This window comes from Anolis sagrei, chromosome 11 (assembly GCF_037176765.1).
Source record: "Anolis sagrei isolate rAnoSag1 chromosome 11, rAnoSag1.mat, whole genome shotgun sequence".
Lineage (NCBI taxonomy): Eukaryota > Metazoa > Chordata > Lepidosauria > Squamata > Dactyloidae > Anolis > Anolis sagrei.
In genome coordinates, this window is record NC_090031.1 from 19,213,001 (window position 1) to 19,226,889 (window position 13,889).

Consider the following 13,889-nt stretch of genomic DNA (forward strand, 5'->3'; position numbering starts at 1 on the left):
ACAGGGGTCTAAGATGCATGTGGTAGGTCGCACCTCTCCAAGGATGCTACTGATCTGGGGATGATAGGACTCCGGGAAATGATGCTACTTATTACAAAGCTAGTTCAGAGAGAGAGAAGCAGGCTATTCCTGGTCTGGGAATGATGGAACTCTCTGATAGAGCGCTACTTGGAAAGACAGTTTAGAGGGAAGGAAACAGACTACTTATCGATGAATGTTGGGACTCAGTGATAAAGTGCTACTTACAGAGGGAAACAGGCTGAGTTTTGTTTTTTCTTGGAAGCTGCTGGCCTCGGGATGATGGGACTCAGTGATAGAATGCTACTTACAAAGCCAGTTCAGAGGAAGAGTTTGGTTTTGTTTGGATGCTGCTGATCTGGAGTCTCTCCCTCCATAGAGCTTGGAGGAGTATAACAAGTGGAAGTTCTATCGGAGCCCCACCATCCTGGAGGTCTTGGAGGAATTCCCCTCCGTTGAGGTCTCAGCCGCTTTTCTGTTGTCCCAGCTGCCTTTGCTGAAGCCCAGGTATTATTCCATCAGTTCATCACAGGATTGGGACCCCAAAGAGATTCATCTGACCGTTGCCTTGGTCGCCTACAAGACCCAAGGTAAGCCATCCTTTTTCCAGTGGGTTTTGAAGACCAACATATTTTTGTGTGCATCTAATCCTGTTTGAACTCACCTGAACTGGCATGACTCAATGTGTGTAATGCTGGGAGCTGTACATATACAAGGTCTTTCTACGAATCTTAGTATTCCATCACAGTGGTGTCGAGCGGCACTAATTTGACAATATAGACGCACCCATAAACATGTTTAAAACACCTGTCATTTTCCTCCTCTTTTTCTCAGATGGCAACGGTCCAGTGCATCATGGGATATGCAGTACTTGGCTAAACACTATCAACTTGAAAGAGAGCATCCCATGCTTTGTTTGCAGGTAATTTTAAACCAAAAACTATCCAGCAGGGAAACTGTTGAACTCATAGTTTTAAAAGGATACTTGAGGGAAGCATATTTTGAAATGCAAATTAATTCTGTTTATAATTTAGGGTGATAAAAATGCCTTGGGTGGGCTTTACAAAACAATGACTCCTTGTGGAGATTATAATTGCTAGAATGACTTTATTGAGATTCAGCGATGCATGTAGCTAGCATGAAGACTACCTGGACGAATGCTCATTCTTTGAATAGCATAATTTTATTTATTTATTTATTTTATTTACTGTATACCGCCTTCCTCAGCCTTTTGGCGACCCAAGGTGGTTTACAGGAAACAAGTAATATACATATTATCAAAATGCACATAAAAACATTATATACAATATAAAACCACAATAGAAATAATAAGCAACAGCCGGGAGACAGGTGTCCTCTTTCCTCTTAGCTGGCTTGGGAGGGGGAGAGTAGCAGCAGGTTTTCCCCCTTCTCCTCCTGAGGTGGCAGGCAGATGTAGTAAGCAACAGCCAGGAGATAGGTGTTTTTAAAGTCTCTTTCTCAGTCCCCTTCCTCCTCTTAGCTGGCTTTCCTCCTTCTCCTCCTGAGGTGGCAGGCAGATGTAGTATTGTTGCTGGGGGGAGGGGCGCCCAGCCAATGACCCAGGAGACATGGTGGAAATCTGTCTTCCTGGCTGCCCCTCTTCATTCTGGCTTCATCTCCCTTCTGCTGTGTTATTTAGCGCCGATGGATTTCGACTTCCCAAAGATCCCCAAAAACCATGCATTTTGATTGGCCCAGGGACAGGGATCGCGCCGTTTAGAAGCTTCTGGCAACAACGTCTCTATGACCTGGAAATGAAAGGTAAAGAGGTGACGGGTAGTGCTTTACTTATCTGTGTTAGCAATTCTATTTGAATGCAGAGAGAGGCAGGTAATAAATAAAAACATTATCCATTCATCCGTTTGCTGTAGGCACCCAGGGAAGAGGGATGATACTCCTGTTCGGCTGCCGGCACGCCAACCTGGACCACCTCTACAAAGACGACATGGAGGAAATGCTCTGGAAAGGCATCTTCCAAGAAATCTACACTGCATACTCCAGAGAGCCGGGCCGTCCCAAAGTAAGGTTCCGTAACATAGCTTGGAAAGAAGGACAGATTTGGGGCATCTTAAGAGGAAGGGGCCAGATCAAATTAGAAAACGTGGGAGGCTTAAAATAAAATTTGAAATAACACCTGAACTTTATCTGCTTGGAATGATTAGATAATCAACTCGATAGAAAATGGGGAATGTTATTGTTATACATGACAATGGCAGCAAGAATGATCGATGCTCAATAATGGAAAGACTCTAGGTGGTTGTTATACCTGACAATAGTAGAATGATATATGTTCAAAGATGGAAAGACTCAAGGTTATTGTTATACATGAAAATGGCAGCAAGAATGAATGATGCTCAAAGATGGAAAGACTCAAGGTTATTGTTGGTTGCCTTAGTGGTCACCTTAGTGAATGATGTACGCTGGAAGCTAGACAGGGAGAGTGTGTCCCTGTTAGTTCTGTTGGACCTCTCAGCGGCCTTCGATACCGTTGACCATGGTATCCTTCTGGGACGCCTCGCACTGCTTTGCAGTGGCTCCAGTCCTTCCTAGAGGACTGTTTCCAGAAGGTGTTATTGGGGGACTCCTGTTCAACCCCACAATCATTGTCTTGTGGGGTTCATCAGGGCTCAATACTGTCTCCCATGTTGTTTAACATGGGGGAGATCATCTGGAGCTTCGGGGTGCAGTGCCATCTGTACGCAGATGATGTCCAACTCTCTCACTCCTTTCCACCTGCTACTAAGGAGGCTGTTCAGGTCCTGAGCCGGTGCTTGGCTGCTGTGACGGTCTAGATGAGGGCGAACAAATTGAAATTGAATCCAGACAAGACAGAGGTACTCCTGGTCAGTTGTAAGGCCGAACAGGGCACAGGGTTACAGCCTGTACTAGATGGGGTTACACTTCCCTGAAGACGCAGGTTCACAGCTTGGGTGTGATCGTGGATTCATCACTGAGCCTGGAACCCAAGGTTTCGTCGGTGACCAGGGAAGCATTTGTACAGTTCAAACTTGTGGCCCAGCTTTGCCCATACCTTGGGAAGTCTGACTTGGCCACGGTAGTCCACGCTCTGGTTACATCCCATATAGACTATTGCAACGGGTTGCCTTCGAAGACTGTTTGGAAGCTGCAAATGGTCCAACGGACAACAGCCAGGTTGTTAACAGGAGCATACAACTACTCTGTTGCGCCAGTTCCACTCGTTGCCAGTTTGCTTCCGGGCACAATTTAAAGTGCTGGCTTTAGCCTATAAAGCCCTAAACGGTTTTAGTCTAACTTACCTATTTGAACGTTTATCTCCTTATGGACTATCTAGGACACTAAGATCTTCTGGGTAGGCCCTGCTCTCGGTTTTGTCTTCCTCACAGATGTGTTTGGTGGGGACGAGAGACAGGGCCTTCTCAGCAGTGGCTCCTTGACTGTGGAATGCTTTGCCTAGAGATATAAGATCATGCCCCTCCCTCCTGACATTTCAAAGAAAGGTGAAAACCTGGCTTTTTGAGCATGCCTTCTCAAATAGTTATACAGTATCATGTAACCACTTGACGGTGCAACTGAATAATGGTTTGTTATGGATACACTCATGATAATGTTTTAAAGGCTTTGTATGGTTTTTATATTTTTATATAGAATCATAGAATCATAGAATCAAAGAGTTGGAAGAGACCTCATGGGCCATCCAGTCCAACCCCCTGCCAAGAAGCAGGAATATTGCATTCAAATCACCTGTGACAGATGGCCAGCCAGCCTCTGTTTAAAAGCTTCCAAAGAAGGAGCCTCCACCACACTCCGGGGCAGAGAGTTCCACTGCTGAACGGCTCTCACAGGAAGTTCTTCCTCATGTTCAGATGGAATCTCCTTTCTTGTAGTTTGAAGCCATTGTTTCGTGTCCTAGTCTCCAAGGAAGCAGAAAACAAGCTTGCTCCCTCCTCCCTGTGGCTTCCTGTCACATATTTATACATGGCTATCATATCTCCTCTCAGCCTTCTCTTATTCAGGCTAAACATGCCCAGTTCCTTAAGCCGCTCCTCATAGGGCTTGTTCTCCAGACCCTTGATCATTTTAGTCGCCCTCCTTTGGACACATTCCAGCTTGTCAATATCTCTCTTGAATTGTGGTGCCCAGAATTGGACACAATATTCCAGATGTGGTCTAACCAAAGCAGAATTGTTTGCTAATGTTTTTAGCAGTATTTTAGGATTGTTTTATTTGTTGTAATTCTTGTGGCATCAAATTGTTGCCAATTGTGAATCACTCCAAGTTGCCTCTGGGCTGAGAGGGGCAGAATATAAATGTAGTAAGTAAGTAAGTAAGTAAGTAAGTAAATAAATAAATACATAACAATGGCAGCAACAATGATCTATGCTCAAAGATGAAAAGACTCAATGACACAAGAAGATTCGCTTCTGAAAATAAACAAACTTGTGGAAATGGATAAACGTGGCATGTGAAATACTTAAAAATATAGGGTTGTTTCACTGCCTGGATTCAGCAGATCCAGTATTTTGCAGAGAAGTTTAAAGACTTGTAAAATTACAGCTCCCAGGATTCCATAGCATTGTTCCATGGCAGTTAAAGAGTTGTCAAAATGCATCAATTCTAAGATGCACTCTTAGGCATTGCTGGTCATCGCACCAAGCAGAAGTTGCAATGTAATGTATTCTCTAATAAGCATACTGAGGGTCTGCAGACCTCCTCTTTCATTTTCCTCTCAGACTCAATTCCTTATAAATTTTGTGAATTCTTTACCAATAAGTATATGGTCTAATAAAAAGCTATTACATTTTTTGGCTGTGATGAAAAAGAGAATTACAAGAAGTGCTGAGAGCTAACTGTTGAGTTCCCTTCCACAGGTTTATGTCCAAGATCTTCTTCAGAAGGCTCTGGCATCCAAAGTGTGCCAACTCCTACATGAGGAGGAAGGTCACCTGTATGTCTGTGGGGATGTCCGCATGGCCAGAGCCGTGGCCAAAACCATGAAGGAGATGTTTGCTAAGCAGCTGGGCTTAACGGAAGAGCAAGCGGAGGACTACTGCTTCCAGCTGAAGGTAAGCAGATGGAAAAGTAGAATGCGACTTAGGTAAAATGAGGTGGGCACCAAAATTTTGTGGTCTGGCCCGAATAGGTACCCACCTTTACACTGTGACCCATGGTTTGGATAAGACATGGGTCACATTGTAAAGTTGGAGACCCTGTTGGGACCAGACAACAAAGTTATGGTGTCTACCAATCTCCTTCTACCTAGAGAAGAGGTTGACTATTGAATCTTTGGACAATCCATGGTTCACAATGTAAAGGTGGAGAGCCCCTTAGGTTCAGACCACCAATAAGCCCTTGTCCAACACCAGGAGCACACAACATTGCACTCCAATAAGAGGGAACAACAATGGAGTTGCTACTTAATGGTTGAGCTGGACATAGGTCCTATCAGAGTAAGGAAGAGTCTGATTATGGACCTATATCAAGCTACTATTCGCTTGATATACAATCTTCTAGTTGTTTTGGGATAGGCAACAGAAAGAAAGTCCTTGAGATGTTTTAGGTGACAGTAACCATCAGCTCCAACCAAGCTGGACTGGCATGTTTTCACCTTTCATGGGGTCCGTCTGTATTAAGAACTGATACAAGAACAATAAAAATGCTATCAAGAGTGGTAAATTCCATTGTATCATTTTGTTGTAATTTTTACAGAGACAAAAGCGATACCATGAAGACATATTTGGAGCGGTGTTTGCACACGAGACCCAAAGAGACACGAGACTCAGACCCAGCTTCGAATCTCCAAATCCACTAACATTTTAGCTGTATTTTTGCACATATGCTCCTTTTCCTATGTTATGGGGAGCCAAATTGGGCTTTCTCTCCAAAATTTTGGAGGCGAATCAGTACAATTTGGCTCCCAAAACCCAGCCCCTGTTTTTTGGAGACAAGACACCTTTTATTTAATGCTATTTATTCTATCAGATCCTTCGTTGTTTGTGTATATTGTATGGGAAGAGGTCAGTTGTATGTATTTTTAAAGAATCTATTGCTGGACAAATGCTCATAAATTTGGGAGTTGATGACTGAGTTTGAACTCTTGGTTTCCCAGAATTCTAGGCCTTGTCTACACTTACCAGATAAATCGGGGTTAAAGTGCCCTGGAGAGTTAACCTAGATTAATTTCTCCCATTTCTAAAAACGTTAATACAGGATGAAGTCAACTCGCAGTTGATTGGTTGGGAATTATAGCATTTATACAGCTGATTATCCGGGTTTTTTTTAGTTAACCTATAAACTGTTTTGATTTTGTAAGAGAAATAAATAATTATTCCTGCTGTGGAAGGGTCTGATTATGGTTTTGTCAGTTTTGCATGTCGTTTTGTCAAACACACAAAAACTGTCCAGCAAAAGAAGCCATTTAGGATATCACTCGTAACATTTATCTTCTATCTTCTTCTGCCTTCTATCATCTTCTATCTTCTATCATCGTCCATCTTCCATCATCTTCCATCTTCCTCGATCTTCCTCCATCATCCTCCATCATCTTCCAACTTCAATCTATCTTCTTCTTCTTCTTCTTCTTCTTATTATTATTATTAAACTTTATTTGTACCCCGCTAGCATCTCCCGAAGGATTCGATGCGGCTTACACAGGCCGAGGCCTCAACACACAACATAACAATAAAATCTAAGCAAATCAAACAAGTACTTTGGCCACATCATGAGGAGACAGCAAAGCCTAGAGAAGACAATTATGCTGGGGAAAGTGGAAGGCAAAAGGAGGAGGGGCCGACCAAGGGCAAGATGGATGGATGGCATCCTTGAAGTGACTGGACTGACCTTGAAGGAGCTGGGCGTGGTGACGGCCGACAGGGAGCTCTGGCGTGGGCTGGTCCATGAGGTCACGAAGAGTCGGAGACGACTGAACGAATGAATAACAACAAATCAAACAATTAAAACAGAATAAAGCAAAGTAAACAACAGGGACAATACACTAAAACACAATAAAACTGGGCCGGGCCAGAAGGTGGGTACAAAGATTAAAAGTGCTGATGTGACAGGAGGTGTATATAGGGCTTCTAAGGCAAGTGCGATGTGCGATGTGCAGCAATCATTGTTTCTGATAAAGTGCTTATGGGACTTGGTAGTGGAGATTTCCTAATCTTATCCATATCCATAATAAAAGTTAAAATATACATGTGTGTGTGTGTGTCCACTTGCACAAACAGGCTCCTGACTCCACAAACAGCTACAGCTCCCACTAATCAGGAGACACAAAAGGCCGACCCTCAAATGACATCGCAGGTTATAGTGAACCTCATAAACATGTACAAAAGCACTGCCAATGTCCTATATAAACACCATACTGCCCACCACTCAAGGTTTACATACAGGGACAATTTAATCCTAGATTTTATGTGTTTCCTCCACCACAGACATCCCAGTGCTTTTTACTCTCTCCATTGGTACGGAATTTGCATAACCCCGCCCACTGCCTCTCCCTCAACCCTTTCCTATTCTTTTCTGTGGCACATAGCAAACAGAGGAATTGATCAGCAAATGAACATACTAGATAGGGTTGGGGAGAATTCATCATGATTTACAGGAGTTGTAGGTACTGGGATGTACTGTAGTTCACCTGCAGTCTAAGAGCTGAATTCCACCAATGATGGCACACAGAAGCCCCGTGTCTTCTGGACATCTTTGGAGGGATTTATAGGATTGTAGTTCACTGGTGGGCAGGCCCGTAGCCAAGATTTTGATTCAGGGGGGGGGGGGGGTGAGTTTGATTCGGGGGGGGGGGGGGAGGCTGATTCTGAGTGAAAGAGGGTCTACCCTAGCAAACCTTTTGTATAGTTACCCCAATACCACCATGCATATGAGATATATTGAGCATGGTGATCAGATCATGATATGAATAAACATAACAGTACCAGTGCCTTTTTGAGGACCACCATGAGAATTTCGGGGGGGGGGGGGTGCTGGTGGGTTTTGAGGGGAATTGGCCTGGACATTTTGAAGTTGTAGGTACTGGGATGTATAGTTCACCTGCAATCAAGGAGCATTCTGAACTCCACCAAAGATGGAATTGGACCAAACTAGGCACACAGAACCCCCATGACCAGCAAAAAATACTGGAGGACTTTGGGGAAGATTCCTCTTGATTTGGGGGAGTTGTAGTCTACATCCAGAGAGCACTGCGAATCTAAACACCAATGGATCTGGACCAAACTTGACACACAGACCTGATATGCCAAAATGTGATTACTGGAGGGGTTTGGGGGAACTGCCTTCCCTTTTGGGAGTTGTAGTTCACCCACAACCAGAGAAACTATGACCTGCACCTATGATGAACCTGGACCAAACTTGGCACACAAACCCCCTTACTAACTCAATCTGCTGGAGGGTTTTGAGGGGAGTGACTCACCATAGTGGGAGTTGTAGTTTACCCTACAGCCAGAGAGCACACTGGATGCCACCGATGCATCTAGAGCAAACTTGCCCAACATAACAAACTTTAAGTACTGATGGAGTTTCACGGGGGTTAACCTGGCATGATGAGAATTGTAGTTCACCCAGAAACTTATGCATTTTGTACAATTAACAAATTTACTTTTTCAAATAACCTGGGCAACGCCCTCTACCTAAGCTATATGGAGCCCCCAGTGGCGCAGTGGGTTAAAGCGCTGAGCTGAGCTGCTGAGCTTGTTGCCCGAGAGGTTGCAGGTTCAAATCCAGGGAGTGGTGTGAGCTTCCACTGTCAGCCCCAGCTTCTGCCAAAGTAGCAGTTCGAAAACATGAAAATGTGAGTAAATCAATAGGTACTGCTCCGGCAGGAAGGTAACGGCGCTCCATGCAGTTATGCTGGCCACATGACCTTGGAGGTGTCTATGGACAACACCGGTTCTTCGGCTTAGAAATGGAGATGAGCACCACACCCCAGAATCGGACACGACTGGACTTCATGTCAGGGGAAAACCTTTACCTTTACCGTTACAGTTACAGTTACAGTTACAGTTACAGTTACCGTTACCTATACCTATACCTATACCTATACCTATATATATTCATGCACATGCACTTAGGATGCAGCTTCACTTCCAAAGAAGACAGCCTCCTGAAAACTATTCCTAAACTGCTATTTCTTTCCTCACCACTTTGGGGCAATCAAACCATGCTATTGCAAAAAGGCTTTGCTAACTCCCAGCTCTCCTTACAGCCAGCATATTGCTTTTAATTTCCACATTATCTCAGAATGACAGAAACTCATAGAAGCTATAATTTCAAATGGTCTGATAGACTCATAATGAGTCTATTGTTTCATGATGGCTCTTGGGCAGAAAAACTACAGTGAAAATGTGTGTGGCTGCTGGGGTTGTAGTTGTAGGATTTTTTTCTTTTTCATGCAAGGAGTGACTTGAGAAACTGCAAGTCGCTTCTGGTGTGAGATAATTGGCCATCTGCAAGTACGTTGCCCAGGGGACACCCAGATGTTTTTTGATGTTTTACCATTCTGTGGCTTCTCTCATGTCCCCACATGGGGAGCAGGAGCTGACAGAGGGAGCTCAACCAGCTCTCTCCGGATTTGACCCACTGACCTGCCAGAACAAGGGTTTAACCCATTGCGCCATGGGGGGGGGGGGGGCTCCAGGAGTTGTAGGTACTGGGATATGTAGTTCACTTGCAATCTAATACCAACAATGGACCTAGACCAAACTTGGCACACAGAACTCCCATGGCCTACAAAAATACTGGAGGTCTTTGGAGTGATTTATAGGAGTTGTAGTTCACCTACATCCAGAGCACACTATGAACCCAGACTCACCATAGTGGGAGTTGTAGTTTGCCCTATAGCCAGAGAGCACACTGAACCCTACCGATGTTGCATCTAGATTGCACTTGCCATAACAAACTTTAAGTACTGATGGAGTTTCAGAGAGTTAATCTTGCATGATGTGAGTTGTAGTTCACCTACCTTATGCACTTTGTACAATTAAAAAAAATGACTTTTTCAATGCCAGATACACAAGCTAGTTATTCAATAATAATAAATGTAATATTATTTATGTATAGGTCAAAGCCAGCACTTTGAATAATAATAATAATAATAATAATAATAATAATAATTTAATATTAAATTCCCCCGATGTCTGATATTTAATAACAATATAATAATAATAAAAATAAAAATGCCAAGGGTCATGGAGGAGATGATGCATCTGATGATGAAAGAATCCACCGGGATTCCCTTTGCCTTCCTTGCATTTTATTGAATGAGTGATGGATCTTCCTGGGGTTTTCCTGGGTGATTTATGGATCTTTGTCACACAAATGCACCCTTCGCATTCTTCCTTGCACTTCATTTGTCATGGCCTTCTAAAAGGAGATCCAAAGGAATCCCGGCTATTGCCCCTAAATGGGAAATATATTGGGATTAGGCTTTGTATACTGTATAAGGGACCATTTTGAAGGCAGGAGAGAGGAACTATGGGGAAAATCTTAGATCTCTAAATCAGGCCATTTTGGGGAGTTGGTTTCTCCCCCGCTTTTGTAGGAGTCAAAAGGTTGGCCATTAATCAGGGGAAAAGAGGGAGGAAAGGGACTATTTTTCACTCTGTGACTTCTTATTAAAAGCAGGGACAAATAATGTCTTGAGGTCTCTCCACTTATGCTTGCTTTAATTATATCTCAGATGCCAATAAGGTTTAGGTTTGCAATGATTACTTTCCTTTCCTCTAACGCCAGCAGGTGAATCTTCCCCCCCCCCCCCCAATAAAAGGCTGTAGATTAGAATGAATGCAGTTTGACACAAATGGCACAACGTTAATCCAATGGTGAGAGTTGTAGTTTTTACTGTCAAAGGAAGGTGCCTCACCAGATTTGACAAATTTGAGAACATCCTGAGGCTTCTCCATGATGACATGATGGCAACAGTCTTGGACAGCAATGGCTCTCAAAGAGACCAATTTAAGGTGGAATCAGGTGTTAAACAGAAATGTGTTATTATTGCCCCATATAACGAATCCCTATATGATATATCACCAAATACCTTTTTTAAAATGTTCTTTATTGTATTGTTAACAACTATTTGTAATACATTTATCTTTACATTGCTTTAGTTTCAATACATTTTTCTTTCCACCCCTTAACTCTCCCCCTCCCCCCGTTGACAAGTTGGTCCTTCTTCATTTATTCGAGCCATCGTTGCATTCTGTCTAGTTTTTCCCCCCAATGATCGTCTTCTGCTTTAGCTTCTTGTATCCAATTTTTAAAGGGTGACCATATTTCTTTGATTTCCTTCTGCTTTTCTGTCCATAGTTTTTCATTTCTTATAATGTCCATAATTTCCAATTGTACTTGTTCCCACACATATTCATACAATTTTCCCAGGGTCCCTTTCTTTTTTTCTTTCCACCCCCAGGCAATCACAGCATATATCACCAAATATCACGCAAATGGACACCACCATAAAGGAATGTATGTGATATCACACCACTTGACACCAGTAAGAAGGAGAATATCACAACCAGTGGCGCGAGGCTGGAGGCTTATTGATAATATGTCTGGGCAGGATGAATCTTCCCCCAAAGGTTCACTTTTCTCTCAAAAATCCTACCCCTGTGCCTCCAATTTGGTAGCGAGATATAGTAGATGTGTGTAATGGTAGAGTGAACATTGCTTGTCTTTTAGTCTTCTTTTGGTTTAAAGCTGCTACCAACCCAAGTTGCCTTAGGACTTTTAAAATGAGTTTTTGAGGCAAACTTTTCCCACTTTTACCAACACTGTTCTTCCCCCAGCTCCTAGAATGACTGTTTGGATAAGAGGCCTTTCTGTAGTATTAGGATGTTAAAGATGCTGGAATTATCACAAAGGATTAATGGTAGATTGAGGAACAATAGAGACTTTTTGAAGGATAAATAGAAAAAGATTTATTTATAAAAACAGACAACTAACTACTTCTGAGAGGTACAAAACGCTTGACTTGTTACAAAAGTTCTTTAGCTTGATGGTTGCTAGAATGAATTTCTTTACTTAGTTACATACAGAGCTAATCAAACAGATCTAGCTGCTAGTAACAAAAACCCCTCACTCTACTTTGGAGAAATATTAATGAGTTTCTGACTAACCTATCCTAGGTAGTCCCCTGAGTTATCAGCTAACTCTTCCCAGAGTTCTTCCTGCTAACTAACTCAGTCTAGAGAGCTAATCTCTTGTGATATCTCCCACAAGAAATCAGGCTGCTATCTTACTTTCTCCTGTCAGCTAATCAGCCCCTGTCTCAGAGACACTCTCTCCCTGAAAACCTAGTTTCAAAAACACTTCTTCACCCACCAGCTCACAGTTCTAAACTTCCTAGAAGCTGAAATCTTTTCCCTCCTAAGACTTGGCTCCTCCCATCTGCTCTAGCCAATCCCAGGAGACCTCAAACTCCTCCCATCTTCAAGATGGCTGCTTCCCTGGCATACACTCCCAAAATGGAGGTTTGCCATACTGTTATCCAGGCTTCCTTTCCGGCCTACTAGGTAAGATTCACTACACCCCAATTTTATTATCCATCTTTATCATTGTTATTGTTGATGGGAAGCTTTCCACCAGAGTGGAAATCATCTATTGGACAGACAGCAAGCTATTTAGGTTAAATAGCTTGCCATCTATCCACAACAACATATGTTATAGAATTCCAATATAGTGATGATAATGTAGTTTGTGCGCATTCAGAAAAAGACCTACAAGCCACTCTGAATCCCTCTGCAGAAGTGTACGAGAAACTTGGTCGCTCACTGAACATCAAGAAAGCCAAAGCGCTCTTCCAGCAGTCCCCAACCAATCCCTGTGCAAGGCCAAAAATACAGCCTAATGGTGTAATGTTAGAAAATGTTGTACATTTCCGCTCTCTTGGCAGCCACCTCTTCACAAAAATCAACATTGACACTGAAATACAACACCCCCTGAACTCTGCGAGTGCAGCATTTTTCCGAATGAAGCAAAGTGTTTGAGAATCAGGACATCTGTAGGGAGACCAAGGGGCTTGTTTATAAAGCTATTAGCCATCCCCTGCCACACGTTGTTGTGGCCTAGTCTGTGTATATGTGCTTTGTGTGTGCATATATGTGTGTATCTATTTGTGTACATGTCAACATATGTGTGTTTGTGTATCTATATGTAATATTTTTTTTTAATTTTTGGCTTTTTAAGTTCCTTCTGCTGTGTTTTTCAGTGTTTTTATGAGTGATGTTCACTTGTTGGCCTGGTACATGTATTGTGACCAAATTTGGTGTAAATTCGTTCAGTGGTTTTTGAGCTATGTTAACCCCACAAACAAACTTTTTTTATATATAGATTGTCCTTCCAACCCTGCTATACACCTGCGAAACGTGGACTGTCTACAGATGTCAACTCCTGGAATAATTCCATCAGCACTGCCTCTAGTAAATCCTGAAAATCACTGAAAATCCTGAAAATCACTTGGGAAACGTGCTGGAAGAAGCAAAGAAGCGATGCTCCTACACCATCAACTCCACTGGACTTGATCACAGTCTCCCAAAGCAGTTACTCCTAACTCAAGAATGGGAAATTGAATGTTGGTGACAGGAAGCCAATCTTAAAAACCAACCTTAAAAACTGTGGTATAGACACCGAGAACTAGGAAGCCTTGGCCCTTGAGCGCTCTAACTGGAGGCCAGCTGTGACCAGCAGTGCTGCAGAATTCAAGGAGGCACGAATGGAGGGCGAAAGGAAGAAATGTGCCAAGAGGAAGGTGCATCAAGCCAAGCCTTACCAGGATCACCTTTCACCTGGAAACCGATGTCTTCACTGCGAAAGAACATGCGGATCAAGAATAGGACTCCACAGTCACCTACTTATGCACC

General features: G+C 43.0%; 1 protein-coding gene across 1 annotated transcript in view; it reads left to right on the forward strand.

Moving 5' to 3' along the window:
- The window catches only part of NOS2 (nitric oxide synthase 2), a 42,640-nt gene extending 36,355 nt beyond the window's left edge, over positions 1-6,285 (forward strand). Inside the window, exons 21-26 of the mRNA XM_060757100.2 lie at positions 398-608; positions 853-940; positions 1,679-1,800; positions 1,911-2,059; positions 4,890-5,084; positions 5,728-6,285. Coding sequence (XP_060613083.2) covers positions 398-608; positions 853-940; positions 1,679-1,800; positions 1,911-2,059; positions 4,890-5,084; positions 5,728-5,838 — 876 coding nt within the window. The 3' untranslated portion in view covers positions 5,839-6,285. The remainder of the gene's footprint in view (positions 1-397; positions 609-852; positions 941-1,678; positions 1,801-1,910; positions 2,060-4,889; positions 5,085-5,727) is intronic.
- The last annotated feature ends 7,604 nt before the right edge of the window (positions 6,286-13,889 follow it).